The sequence below is a fragment of the Chroicocephalus ridibundus genome, chromosome 2 (genome assembly GCF_963924245.1).
Source record: "Chroicocephalus ridibundus chromosome 2, bChrRid1.1, whole genome shotgun sequence".
In the NCBI taxonomy this organism is placed as follows: domain Eukaryota; kingdom Metazoa; phylum Chordata; class Aves; order Charadriiformes; family Laridae; genus Chroicocephalus; species Chroicocephalus ridibundus.
Genome location: NC_086285.1, coordinates 60850791 through 60865597, shown reverse-complemented (window position 1 = coordinate 60865597; position 14807 = coordinate 60850791). Strand labels below are relative to the sequence as shown.

Here is a 14807-nt window from a genome sequence, read left to right as displayed (position 1 = left end):
CTCTCCCTTCTTCTTAACCTCTTTAACAGCCAGGTTCTTGTTACCAGGTTTTTGTAGGTGTGTTGCTGCAAGTAGTCAAACTAGTTTAGACTAGAAATACTCTACAGTTTGTTATAATGTTCAAGATATTGTGGTATAGTTTTGTTTGCAGCAATAAATATTAAATTTACAAGCATTATAATGGGGTTCAATAATAATTATATAGTATTTTGTAAATTAAAACTCACGGGGTTTTTATGGTGAAGTGTATTCCATTAAGATTCAGATGATCAGTAAGCAAAAGTGTTGTAGCAAACTGTAGGATTGCCTTTTTTGTTTCTTAAGAGAAAGTATTCCTTTGTAGCCACCCCGGTTTCATTATCAACTAGAACTTCAACTAAAGAACCAGGTTAACAAGTTATAATTTGAAGTGAAGCTGCAATGAAGAACAAAATCAAGCTTTTTACTGGAGCCACAAAGATCATCTGAAACAATTTCTGTTGAAATTGTAAACTTGGTGGCTTCTATCTGGCAGTGAAATGATTTTTTTTCTTTGGGAATCCTGAGGTCTGAAAATGCAGTTCTGCATTGGTTAGTTTTATTCTCGGGGGTACGAATCTAGGAGGTAAAAAGCCAACTGGAAATTAGCAAGAACATTTCTTTCTGCAAGCAATAAGTACGCCTTTTTCCGTAAAGCTTCCTATTTCTCCCTTTAACTTTCCTTATTTACCCCCAAGTTTGTTCTTCCAGCTCTTCTCCTGTCAATTCTTCTTGCTTCTGTCTTAGCTTGTTTAAGTATATTTATTATTTCCAGGCTTAGTGAAATTCCTGATGCTGGCTTGAAGATACTGTTGACGTGGAGTAGAACATTTCTGCTTTGTAACATACAGGCAGCCAACGTGAGCTAGGAAAAGACTCAGTGAGCATCTGGAGGAGATTCTGTTCTCAGCAAAAACTATTGATTTAATGCTCTTGGGGAAGTTTTCAGGATTTTGGGCACTTGGTGGATTTGGCTGTTTAAATCTGGAGTTATTAGCCATAGTGCAAATTTGGAATATGCAGTTGGGAATTAGCTTGCTTTCCGATTTGTTTAACCTGCTATAAAAATGGTGCCACTACATCTGTTTGAAAAGAGCAACTAAAAGGCTCAAAGGTATTTTGAAGCTGAAATGGATTGTATGGTTACCAGGTTGAGATTGTTTTGGAGGAATTTTGAGACTTTTTTTGGTTTGGGTTTTTTTCCAAATAAATAAAAGTACATGCCACTACATGGGTTTTCTTGATGTTATTTTGTTCTTATTAGTTGCCAATACAAAAACTTATCTGGTAGCAATTTACTTTTGAAATGCCTTTGAGTTCTTTTAATTCTCATTGAAGGAAGGAGATAAGAATATGTGGCAATCAAACTGTCTACATTCTTCTATGTGCAGTAGTCTTTTAAGAAAGGAAAATCTTTCAGCCCACCTACTGTAATCTGAGCACTCCCTAAAGATGTCACACAACTAGCAATTGGGAAAACCATCTGGAATTCTTTCTCTGTTTCTTACATTTCTTTGAGTTGAGTTTACTCGCTCCTAGAGTAAAGTCAATCGTGGAGCCAGAAAGGCTCTTCTGTCCTGTTTGCGCTTTTCTGTTGCAAGGGACTTACTGGTCTCCAGGTTTTCCATGTAGACATGTGGTAGACAGCCTTTGAGCAAACGCAGCATTTGCCAAAGAGAAAAACAGCAGTAGAATGATGCTTTTAATGGCCTCTTGTAACTGATTTGATAGCAGATTTTCTTACAAGGCTTCGCCTATTTCCCATGCGATCTTGGCGCCTGTATAGGCATACTGAGCAACTAGCTGGCAAACTACCTTCTTGGGTAGTAAAAGATACTCTATCCCTTCTTCCAGTGTCATTTTTGTTAGATAGCCATAATAAAGCTGATCGATAAGAGGAGAAGACTTTTTATATAGTTGTTTTTTGGAGAGCCCGTGTGAGAGTCTGTCCTATGTATCGGAGATCAACCTGACAGTCTGTGAAAACTCAGCTTTGCTGGAGGAGTAAGTACTTTGCATAGAAGCCAGTAGAAAAATCTGAACCAAGAAAGAATTCAGAAAAGCATGAGCATGTGCTGGAGGGAGAGTACCTCAGTACTGTTTGTTCTCTTATGTGTATATTTTTCTTCGATTGCTGGGAGCTGTATTGTAATTGCTTTACCTAGTCAGCACTTCTTCCTCCAGGTTGACGTAAGGATCTGTTATTGATTGTAGGGCCATGTAATGCTGCTGCTTGATTATTTTTGTTTTCTTCCCCTCTCTCAGTCTCTATTTGGATGCGAGTTCACTTAGTAAACCTTATTTGAAAGTATTTTCTTTTTTCCCATTTTCTCATTTTTCTCCTCCTGTCCCTACCTTCTGCTGGACTGATGTTCACTATATATGTTTGAATAGCTTATGTGGTTCTGCCTGGGGTTCAGGGTGCCTTTTTATAGTCACTGTTATCAGGCAAAAGGTGCAGCTGAGGCATCGGTGCTGATATTCTTATGTGCCACCAGGCTGGAAGGCTGAGTCTTACAGTTGCCGGGAGGTTGTGGATAAGATATGATTTAGGAGACTGAAAAGAAGTCTTCGAGTGATGCCAGAAAATCAATCACTACAGACTTAACTACACATATTGACATAATTAGCATGTATTTTGAATTTTCAGTGCTATTTCAGGTAGCAGAGTATCCCTGTGCAGAGAAAGAAATGCTAGTGTAGCTTCTTCCAAAGCTACCGCCTGATTAGCTGATACCAGTGCCCCCTAAAAACACTGGCAAGATCTAGTAGGTTGTTACCAGAGAACAGCAGTATTTTTGACAAGCTTCTGTCATAATACTTCTGGAAACACTTGTTTTCTAAGCTGGCTATCCTGCAGATGTCAGTAACCAGATGTACAAATCCACCTGCTTGCTTGGAAATTTGCCACCAAGTTTCCAGTTTGTTTTGGTTTTTTTTTTTTTTTTTTTTTTTTTTTTTTTCTGAAGCTTGAGTTGCTTTCTCGACTTTCTGTCTTTTCTTTGCCTTTGCTTCCTGATGCATGGGACTAGATCTTGCCTTTTATATCTGGTTGAGATAGCAGATTATAGGGCAGATAAATAAATTAGTCCACCTTTAGTATGGTATTCATTCAGGCTTCAGCTTTGTGCACTGATCAGGGGAACTTGCAGTACTTCCTGGCAGTTTTTGAAAGTTACAAGCCAATTAATGTACTACTTGATTGTGTTAATCAAACCTCCTATCAAATTGGTCAGTGTTGGCAGCTTACTTTGTGTTGTCTTCTGTCATTCTCCACAATTTATGCTCATAGTGTTTGTCTCCAGCTTCCTTCTTGCTAGGCTCTCTTCCTCCTGTGACGCCAATTTCTTACAAGAGTGGCTAAGCTGATGCCTTTGCCATTGTGACTGCCATATTTAATTTTCTATCCATTTTGAGTTCTTAGCATTAATGCTTTGTTGATGGTGGCAATCTCTGTCGTATTCAGGCAACCTTGTCCATAGAGTTTATAGTTTCTGATAGAATCCAAAAAGTGTCAGGTGGCAACTAGTCAGCAAGTGGCATTTTAGTTTTAAAGTATTAGGGTAGTGCTTACCGAAAAAGTTTCATACTAATTACTAACGAAATGGTGTTTAAGAAGTCTATCCACAGAAAGCTTTTAAGGGTTTGGTATGCTAGTAGGCCCTTGTTATCTTGGGCTGAGAGACAAGCTTCTGTGAAAGAATTGTTCAAAAATACGGTGTATATATTACGTTTGCTGAATACCAGCCAGACAAAAAAGAAAAGTAGTTTGATGTGCATTAGAGTAAGTCAAAATTGCAGTCCTTCTTTCAATTTTATAATTGGCAACAATTTAAAAAGGCAACTGTCTTCTTACAAAGAGTCAACATCTCATAATTCATAAATTTATGTTGGTAGCCTTTTTATTGTAGAGTCACTCTTAATAGGAATGTCATCTATTTATTACAGTGCTCTGTAACGCTGATAGTCTTTGGGTTTGTTCCCTCCCCTCAACCTCGGTTACTTGGACAAGTCTGCCTCTGTGGGTTTCTAACTTGTATGGGTTCCTTCATATGCTTGTAAAAAAGCTGACAGTTGAGCACTTCACATCAATTCTAACAGTAAACCTTTGAAAGGACGATTGCGTAGAGAATCTTCTTTACTGAAAGCTGGAGGTGGTGGGGGGGTGGGCAGCACACCATTTGATTAAAGTTGAAATTGATATCATGCTTTTCTGAAAGAAGTAGCAGCTGAAAAGTCCAGCAAGTCTTTTTCCAGAGTGCAAACTTATGAGTGTTGCATTTACTGAAAGGCAGAATAGCTTTTTGAGTGTTCTGTGCTGGGGATTTTTGAGTACATGTGTTCACAAGTATTTTGGACTGCTGAGTAAGTCTGCACAGAAAGTGAGGTTGCTAGGTGCAACTAGCAGTGTATTTTTTGGCCAGGGAATGAGGCTTCTTAATATTCTCTTAATGTTGCTATATGACATAATAAGAAAGTGCAAGAAGTATAAACTTTGAAAAGCCTTAATCTAAATTATTTATCGTATTTGTTCACTGAAATTCAAGTGCTAACTAAAGTGCATAGAATTGAAGAAAAACTAAAAACATTGATTTCTCCTTTAATGTTGAGGCTACTGAAATTTAAGTCTGATTTTCCTTTTGGTACCTAAGGTCAGGACAGGTGGTTTTGCTCAAATGTGTCTGACAGCTATTCATGGAATAGTAGACATTTCATACCCAAAGAGCTTGTAATCTGAAATGGATACAAAATAAAAAGGCTAATTGTAACTTGCAAGAACTTTAAAGTATAGTGAGTTATGTTATGATAACCAAAAGCATGTTATTCTTAAAAAAAAAAAAAAAAAACAAAAAAAACCAAAACAAAAAAAAACAACAAAAAAACCCCAACAAAACTTTAAAAAACCACTACGCAACAAAAACACCACTTCTTGCAAAGGGGATGCTTAGCTAAGCTAATGGAGACAGAGGACATTGAAGACAAACTGTGGGGATGTAAGAGAAAGGCGTATGGAGTTTGAAGTAGAAGGGAAAAGGCTTAGCACAGTACCACCAGTCAGAACAAAACTGTCTGTCCAAGCAGAAGAAATACTGAGGTCGCCTCAGTGTGGCTGTGCCAGACAGAAGCGGTCTCCTGTTGCCATATACTTGGAGCTCAGCAGAGGAAGGGTAATACCTGGCTGTGAACTGTAGGAGACCACCAGCATGGTGCTGGGGCCAAGTCCTGTGAAGCAAACAGCTGACAGACCTTCGCTCCCCTATTTAGGCATGTCCCTCCATATCTGCAATTCTGTATCCTTCCTTCTGCTGCTTCTGCCTGCTGGAAGCAGCTCCAGCAGCCTCCTATTTGCAGGTTTCCCTTCAAGGCCATCTGAATTTAATCATCTCTGTAGCCTGGGCTGGGTGGGGGCTGCTCATCCGTACAATCCTGGGACCAGAGAATGGTGCGGGGAGGGGGAGGGAGCAGCCTGCAGAACGTCTGTCTTGTCAGGTCCAAGAGACTGGGACAGGATGGTTCTGCTGCATCCACTTCCGACTTGTGTGCCGTTAACAGGTGTTCATGTTACCAGAAACTTTCCCATTTTAAGTCAAGTGTGGGTGCAAGACGCAGCTACCTTTCCCAGCCCACTGCAGGAGGAGTTCCTGTCAACCTTCTTGTGTTTGTTTTGTGTTTTTGCAGGTTGTGGGCTGCTCATTGCAGAAAGATACAGCTGAAAAAGGGTTAGCATCTTTCCATTCAATTTATGTCCTGAACTTTTAAGATCCTACTATTGCTTCTTTGATTTTGTTTTTTTGGGGTTTGGGTTGGGTTTTCTTTTTTTAATGTTAGGCCATTATGTACATTCCATGGGGAGCTAGAGATTATAGGGGGAATGAAAAGAAAAAAAGTAAGCTCTCATTACAGATATCGTAGGGACAAGAGGTACTGTTTGGTTTATGTAACTGGAAGAGCTCTGTATGATTCAATAAAAAGGGAAGGAGGCTGAATTTACAGTCTTTTCAGTATGGCCTCATTGAAGCACAGATAAAAACAGTATTAACAATAGGAGCTGTGGTAAAAAGCAGCAATTGGGTTTCTTTTAAAACAACTTATTTTAGTAGTTGTCTGGAAATTTCTTGAGAGTGGTTGGGACTTCTAGCAAAGTAAATAATTGATCAGTTTGTTTCTCTTACCTTTTTGGCTGCTGATTGCTAACCTGAGCATTTTTATGAATACATGCAAACCCAACACAAGCCCAGGAGTATTAACAGCAAATACAATTTATATAGCACAAAATTCTCCTAGCTGCTCTATAGGTACAGCTCTAGCCTTGTCCCTGATAGTCCCTCCTTGACTCTAAGATGTCAGCATTCTCTGTACTGGAAAATTGATTTAGGAAAGCACAGTGGTATAATGACCAGGTATTGTTTTGCCAGCGCATCTGTCTGAAAGTTGACTGTTGCTCCAGAGCAAAAAATACTTTGGGTATTTGAGCAAATTTACTTTGCTGAACAATATCAGTGTTATTCTACAACGCGTTCATATAGGAAATTATACCATTGTAGTTTTGTTTTTCAGTTTTCCACAGTAAACAGTTTTCAGCTCTGAATACTTGTAGCAGCTGAGAAATGGGAAGAATGAAATGCACTAGGAAGCAGGGAACTAATGGTGACAAACGCCTAACTAACGTTACAGTTCTCGTTTGGTGTCTTTGGGGTTTTCTTTAACCCTGCTCATCATAGGTTTGAGGGGTTTTTTTCATTTTGGGGGTTTTCTTAGTTAAATGAATAAAAGGGAATTTCTACTTTAAAGAGTGAAGGGAACTGCATATTGTTTGTTTGCACCTTTCAACTTTACAAAATGTTGCTATTTTTATTCAGATGGGTCATCGAATCATGTTTACAACTACCAGCCATGTGATCATCCACGTCAGCCTTGTGATAGCTCATGCCCATGTGTAATTGCTCAAAACTTCTGTGAGAAGTTTTGTCAGTGCAGCTCAGAATGTAAGTAAAACATTTAAAAGCTATCTATAAATTTCCATCACTGTCCCAACATCTGTCTCTGTACTAGCAGTCTGTCCATACTGCAGTGTTTGCAGAAGCAGCAAATTGTGTCAAATTGTGTGAGAAGGGAGCACATGTTCAGTTTAATTTGGCCCTCTTAATTAGCCATTGAATGAAGTCAGAAATTGTCTTCGTACTTAAAATTGAGGAAGACTAAAGTAAAATCAGGGAAGGAAAGAATTTACAGTACTTCCGAATGTCCTATATGGGTATCAATGGCTATGGTTGGGGTTTTTTTTAATATTCTGATATGCTGTAATCTGCACTGTCTTCATTTTACAATGTACTTTTTTCATACTTGCTCTTTTTGTTTTCCATACGTTCCTTTGTAGGCCAAAACAGGTTTCCTGGATGTCGTTGTAAAGCACAATGCAACACTAAGCAGTGTCCATGTTACCTAGCTGTACGCGAATGTGATCCTGACCTCTGTTTAACATGTGGAGCAGCCGACCACTGGGATAGCAAAAATGTTTCTTGCAAGAACTGCAGCATCCAGAGAGGATCCAAAAAAGTATGTAGATAGCTATACAGCTACATGCCCGTTGCCTTGTTTTTGAGGTGGTTTTACATCTTCATGGCAGAGAATGGAATGTCTTTGCCGCCTTGCTGTCAATCAGGAAAACAGAAACAAAAAAAGAAACCCAAAAACCAAAAAGGGAGGTAGCTGTCACTCCAATTAGCTCGCTTACGTGCCGCTGTTAAGCTCTGTACGCATTTCATCATGTACCAATCAGTTACTGTTTTCTGTGTAGCACTGCAGTAGAATCTCTCCTTTTTCCCATTTGAGGCTTCACTTGTAATTTGCAAATAGGCTGCTGTTTAAAAGTTACAGCTCGGCAGATCAGCAGACGGAAGCTTGGTTCGGGCATAGGTACTGGCTATTTCTTTCTTCACTTGTTGATCCTAATGTACCAACTTGTATACAGTCTACCGAAGATGTCTCGAAAGCCCATTTAGCTCTGTTAAATAAATGAAGAAATAAACCAAGGTTTACTTATTTATAAATTATTTATTATTTTTATTTATTTATTTATAAATGAAGAAATAAACCAAGGATTACTTCTGCTTTGGAACATCTTGTGACAGACTAGTTCAGTCGAATACTGAGCTCATCAGAGTGGGCTCCTGTCTGCAGACCTTTCCAGTTTGAAGTCCTTAGTGTATAGGTTTTTATGTAACACCCTCATTTCAAGGTTAAACTAAAATTTTTATTGGTTTTTAAGTATTTCACGTGGTTTTTCTTTCACATACGACTTCTGATCCACACGCTGTAAATTTTTAGTCTGCATTTGATAATTAGAAGAATCTGTGTTTGTCTTCTCTCCTGGAGTCCCAGTATACATTTCATTAAGTGATACAATTAAAAACAAAACAAAGAACAAATCCAAGCCAGGCATGTCTAAAGTTTTTGTTTTTTCTCTCCCACAGCACTTGCTATTGGCACCTTCAGATGTGGCAGGCTGGGGAATTTTCATCAAAGATCCCGTACAGAAGAATGAATTCATCTCTGAGTACTGTGGTGAGGTAAGGATGGAGAACGCTGGTTAGGTATGAGCTTAATTGGTGAAGCTGTGTGTTGGCTGGGGACCAAGAGATTGTCTCCAACTTGGTATCGTGTTTAGACAGAGAGATGTGATTGATTGACTAAGTATACAGCCACTGCTGTCAGAGACTCCAAACCCAGGAGCCAGACAGTTGAAATGTCACAAAAAAATTGCTACAGGTTCTTGTGAGAACGAGAGGCTGGAATGCCATTTTTATCTTACATGTAATCTCAGTTCAGACATGCCTGGAATTTTGTGCAAAATCATTTAGTATAGTACTGAAATTCATAGGCGCTTTCACTAAATCCTATTCTATAGTAATAAAACCCTGGATCGGGTATGCAGTCTTGATTTTGGGATGAGAAGCAAATCTTGCTTTCCTTCTGCTCTGAAAGAACTTATTTATGCTAAGAGCAAACCATGGTTGTTTGATAAGCACAGAATGCTTGCTGAAAATGGTACTTTATGTTTGGGAATATTTTCAGTCCCAGAGAATAAAAACCACCAACTTTCTTTCAGGATGTTTGGGCTTTTTGACCTTAAGCTGCTCTAGTTACAAAAGGGAAGAAGGTGATCTCTTTTACAAGTACTATTTCTTTCAGATTATTTCTCAGGATGAGGCAGACAGAAGAGGAAAAGTATACGACAAATATATGTGCAGCTTTCTGTTTAACTTGAATAATGGTATGTATTAGTCACATAAATAAATAGCATAAATAAAATATGAATGCTCACCACTTTGTTCAGCCCTGTTCTTTTGCAGGCAGCAGGTGACATGGAGAAATTTTTTCTTCTGCCAATCTTTTCCTAGCAACGTGTGGATTCCTAATATTGATAGCTAGTGCTTTTTTGGTTTTTTCTTCCCCTAAATGCTAGTCAACTAGATAGATAGTAGCGATGGAGCCTATTACACAAGCCAACTCTACAAGATGAGTTGAAGTAGAATTTCACGGAGTAAAATTACAGGCAAGCATTAAGTAAAGTAGCCTTAAGAACTTAAAAGGCTTGCTAGGTATTGTCTGAAATAATTTTACTGTTACTTAAATTAGCACTAAGTTATGATGGTAATTTTGTGTCGGGGGAAAAAAGCCACATACAGATACATGGCATGTGGCTACTGCCACTTGAAGAGAAAAATACACACTGTGTCAAGCGTGACATGCTAGAAAATATTTGAAGGGAGGAAAAAAAGCTGGTTTATGTTGATGTTGCCTTAGCATATTTATGGACCCTGTCCTTGTGGAATAAAGATAGAGAAACTGCGGTGGTGCTACTGTGGAAGGAGATAAATGGAACACACAGTGTGGGGCAGTATTTTGAGCCTTGCAAGAACAACAAAACTATCGTTGGATGAGGTGCCACCTCTTCAATGTGGGACGCTGAGCAGTTATCTCTTCCAGCTGCTAAAACCCAAGCACACTACATATTAAACACAAAAATTTGTTTGTAGGTGACCTATCCATCATTTGTGGGTTTTGTTTTTCCCCCCCCTAGATTTTGTGGTTGATGCAACACGCAAGGGCAACAAAATTAGATTTGCAAACCATTCAGTAAATCCCAACTGCTATGCAAAAGGTAAGTTTTGACTTTACTTGCTTTTAGCAATGTATGAAACGTTGTGAGATACTTATTTAGAATATACATTTTATCAGTACTTGTGTTCACGCAAGTTTAAATTTCTTTTCAACAGTTATGATGGTTAATGGCGATCACAGAATAGGAATATTCGCTAAAAGAGCCATTCAGACTGGTGAAGAACTGTTCTTTGACTACAGGTTGGTAGATGGATTCTGTAACTTCTTCCTATCGTAGACTGGATTTGCTTTCAGTATTTCTGCCCAGCTCATAATTTAATTACTGTGCCTGCCTCCTTACAACCTCGGGCATCAGCACCTGCGAAGCAGTCCCCTTGCACATACTACGGTAAGACTGACTTGAGGAAAGCAGCTGGCTAAGAGCTTTGCAAACTTGGAACAGCAGCTTGTATAGAGAAAAGTGTAGTGACAAATGGGGACGGACCTGCACATTAAACTTTATCAGGTGGTAGGCTTCCCTAGGTACCAGCACGGGTGCCAGAAATGGGCAAGAAGTATTCTTGTGTTACTACAGAGAACAGCTTGCTAAGAGTGTGTTTGTACGTCCCTCTAAAATTACCTCACTTGAAGAAAACTAAGCTGTCCAGTGACAACCTTAAGAAATGCAGTTGCTTTCCGCTGCTTAAAAATGAACTTTAGCGTTGTGAGATTCAAGGTGAAAAAGTGTGGAATTTTAGCATTTTGTTTCCTCTTGGTCTAAGTAAGTCCTCTAAAAGCAGGTTCTTGAGTGGTCAGCATTGTTCTGCACCTACAAACTCACGCAGGGAATAAAGACCCCAGCTGGTGAGAAAACGATGGGAAAGCTGAGAGTATTTCAGGCTGTGGTGCTGTTCATTGTCAGAAGAATGCAGCCCAAATGTTCCATGTTACTGGTTTTTATTTTGGTTTTATTTTTTTAATTTCAGATATAGCCAAGCTGATGCCCTTAAGTATGTGGGCATTGAAAGAGAAATGGAAATCCCTTGACACCAGCTACCTCTTCTTTTAAACAAACAGCTGCCTTATCTTCAGGAATTTCTAGTACTGTGGGCAATTTTAGAAGAATAAAAATGATGCAATTTGAAATTCTGTATTTGAAAATTCTGTATTTGCAAAGTACTGTAACAATAATTTATAGTAACAAATTTAAAAAAAAAACAACTTTTTATTGCCTTCTCACCAGCTGCAAAGTGTTTTGTACCTATGAACTTTTGCAATAATATGGTGTGGTACATTTTTCAACCTTGAATAAAGGATACTTGAACTTCTTCATTTTTACTGGAACTGAGTGGGAAGTTTGTGCCAGCCAGTTGAGGAAGCAATGTGAATGCTGACTTTCAACTTCCGAGCAGGGGCAACTGTAGTTGTCTACTTCTCTGTTACTTCAGGTCATGCGAGATTAATGTGAAGAGGTAAAGGGTGCAGGAGACATCTCACCTAAGTGAAATGGTCCTGGTCATGCGCCCTTGCCATGAACCTACACTCATGCTCTCTAAAGTGAGGCTGCTGTTTAGAAACTCCTCCACTTGCTCCTACAGCTAACCTCGGCACAATTATTTATAAGTTTTCCTCTACTTTTGTCCAACCTCCTCAGTCCTAACACAGGGTCTGTCTATCAGCTTTGGATGCATTTAATGGAAGGAGAAAAGGATCCCCACCCTCCTCCCCTGCCCCAAAAAAACCCCAAAACTGTACAGCATAGCTGTGATTTCTGTGACAAAGCCTGCTTTCAAGACATTGGTGGTACAAGGTTTGCTTCCACCTGCCTATTAGCTGAAGCAGGGGCCATGACTCTCTTCACTCTTTTCACTCAGTGTGGAAATAGCAGGAGGCCACGTTTGCATCATTTGATAAGGGAAGCAGCAGTAGTATTCCAATAAACCGGAACCTCCAACTGCAGCTTCTCTGAAGCGACAAACTGAATAATGAATGCAACAGTAATTACACCTCCATTTCTCTTCTGCATCTCTTATTTAGCTGTAAGCAAACACTATGCCAGTTACTGTCTTTTTACTACAATTTTTTTTTATATACATGTTTTTACCCCAACTTGTTTAGATTGCAGCTTAGTTTCCTTCTTGGGCCTTGTACAGGGTTTATTTCTGATTTGCCAGCTGAGCGTGAACTCTGCAGCCTGCTGCTCAATAGAACATGACACTCTAGTCAAAACAGCTGGGCTGGGAGGGCAGGCACAGGGACACGCTATGGCAAAACCCCTTTCAAGAAATCCCGTCAATCCTGACCATGTACCTTCTGCAGGGAGGAGGCTCCCAGCAGGGTGGTGCTGAGCAGCGGCAGCCTGCTTCCGCTCTCAAGTACGGCAGTCCTCTTGCTCTGTGGTGGACTGAGTAAGAACTAAGAATTCACACCCCTCCTCTTACTCATGAGAAAAAAATCAAGTCCAAAAGTCAAAACTTATTTTATCCCATGCTTGGGTAAAGCATGGCTCTCGTCTGAAGCTGGACTGACAGCAGATGGCTTTTAAAAATAGAGCTCTGCAGGAGCCAGCGTACAAAGTGCACAAAGCAACGCCGCTTTAACCAGCGATGGGCTAAGGCTGGGCTTTGAGAGGCAGCTCAGAGCAGGTTATTCCTGGCCTTCTGCACATCAATATCATTCAGCCTTGCTTTTGTCACCATACCACCCTTACGGCCTGCTACAAAAATCTACCAGCACTGAACTTTCTGCAAGGAGGAGTTACAAAAACAAAGCACAAAACAGCATCTAAAACCAAAAAAAGGCAGCGCAGGAAGCATCACAAGCTCCTTTCCTCTAAATTTCAAAAAGCAATTTGAAAATTGAACAGCAAGATGCTTCTATTACCCATGCCAGCCCTCTTTAGTGCAATTAAAGTTCTTTCAGAATAGGAATAGCAAGTAGTATTTCAAGTGGGGATGAGACTTTCCCCCCATTTTCCAAACCAGTTTGGATCACATCCAATACTGCTCCAAAATTTATTATTATTTTTTTTTTAACCAGCCATTTTTGCGGGTCAGAGCTCAATTGTAACCATGAAAAATTAAGTTTCCCTCAGCGAAAAAAAACCCAGTATGAACACAAAACCTGGCTCCCTTTTCTTCGCGCCAGAACAAACGCTGAAAAACAAATCACAAATTCTAAGGGGAAAAAAAAAGGGTTTGGCTGCAGAAGTTAGGTTCTTTTCACCACCGAGAACAGAAAATATAAATTACCCAAACTGAGACCTGTGGGGATGGCAGCATTTCTCTTGTAACATGTGGAAAGATAATACTCGTTTCACGTGTACATAACGAACACAAAACATTGGGAGAAGAATGGAATGAAGCCTGGACGATCAACGCAGGTGTAGTAACACTCAAAAAATATTTTAATTCCCATCGCAGGTTGCATTCAATGGGAATTAACCTTTAGGAACACACTCAACTTTCTGTTCTAGTCAAAAAAAACGGGCATCCTAAACCTTATTTATTCAGGGCAGCATTTAGGCAAGTGTGATGCATTTTATAGCGTACCGAACAATATTAAAAGCAGCTCCAATTTCAGATGACCAAGTATTACCACATGTATTCTAAGTATTTTCTATTCTGCATATTCTTGTGAAATCATCACAACTTTCTTTTCTTTTCAAAGCACAGACATTTCCTCTTAAAAAAGTAACATGCACGCTTGATGATGGCACTTAATTTCTTCAGAGCACAAAACGTGCTTAAGTCACAAGAAAACAGGGAAAAGGCAGAAAAGCAAAACGAATTTCTATAGCTTTCATAACCATTATACCTTTTTATTTACATTTAGAAAGATAAGTCATGAAACTTAAAACAATAAAACCAAATGCAACTTGTACAGAAATCTTTTAAATTTTTTTTTTATTTATCACACATTAAAAAATGAAACACACTATACAAATGGTTTTTCATAGCAGATTACACATGGGTCCATTCAGACTCGCTCTCAAAGTGCTGCCAACATTTATAAGTGCTGCCTGTGATGGCAGCTGTTTATCATATAGCCAATGTATTGATTTAAAAGCAGTAGCATGCAACCCTTAAAGGAGAAGGGTTTGATTCCTTTCTGTTCTTAAATTAGGTTAAATGGCATTGGTGTCCATATTTACATACTTGAAATGTATCAATCCTGAGCAGTTCTGATGTAAATCTGAGACTGGCTGATGGGAGTCCTGGTCTCAGTTATTAAAAAGGGAGGTCCAAATGGCAGCAGGGGGGCTGCTATGAAGTTCCGTTGCTTTCATTCTTTCCATCACATACCTATTTGCCGAGTGTCACACAGTCAAGTAATTGCTAATAAAAACGTTAAGCCAAGTAACTGTAGGTGTCCTTCTCACCATCTACGCGTTCCAAGTACTCCTTCTCAATCAGAATGTCAATGCATTTCTGTGGGAGAAACAAACAGAAGTGGTGGGACACCAGCAGAAAAGCCCGCTCTGTGGTTGCTACAAACTTTCATAGAATGGTTCAGGTTGGAAGGGACCTCAAAGATCATCTAGTTCCAACCCCCCTGCCATGGGCAGGGACACCTCCAACTACATCAGGCTGCTCAAAGCCCCATCCAGCCTGGCCTTGAACACTTCCAGGGATGGGGCATGCACAGCTTCTCTGGGCAACCTGGTCCAGCATCTCATCACCCTC

At 39.6% G+C, this 14807-nt stretch overlaps 2 protein-coding genes across 7 annotated transcripts in view; one reads left to right on the top strand and one right to left on the bottom strand.

Moving 5' to 3' along the window:
- The window catches only part of EZH2 (enhancer of zeste 2 polycomb repressive complex 2 subunit), a 50810-nt gene extending 39356 nt beyond the window's left edge, over positions 1–11454 (top strand). For all 6 annotated transcript variants that reach the window (XM_063325646.1, XM_063325647.1, XM_063325648.1 and 3 more), the window contains 8 exons: positions 5698–5738; positions 6879–7004; positions 7397–7575; positions 8493–8588; positions 9211–9292; positions 10103–10183; positions 10299–10383; positions 11109–11454. In XM_063325646.1, the coding sequence (XP_063181716.1) occupies positions 5698–5738; positions 6879–7004; positions 7397–7575; positions 8493–8588; positions 9211–9292; positions 10103–10183; positions 10299–10383; positions 11109–11169 (751 nt within the window). In that variant the 3' untranslated portion in view covers positions 11170–11454. The remainder of the gene's footprint in view (positions 1–5697; positions 5739–6878; positions 7005–7396; positions 7576–8492; positions 8589–9210; positions 9293–10102; positions 10184–10298; positions 10384–11108) is intronic.
- A 2556-nt stretch (positions 11455–14010) lies between these two features.
- The window catches only part of CUL1 (cullin 1), a 55595-nt gene continuing 54798 nt past the window's right edge, over positions 14011–14807 (bottom strand). The window contains exon 22 of the mRNA XM_063325645.1: positions 14011–14552. Coding sequence (XP_063181715.1) covers positions 14472–14552 — 81 coding nt within the window. The 3' untranslated portion in view covers positions 14011–14471. The remainder of the gene's footprint in view (positions 14553–14807) is intronic.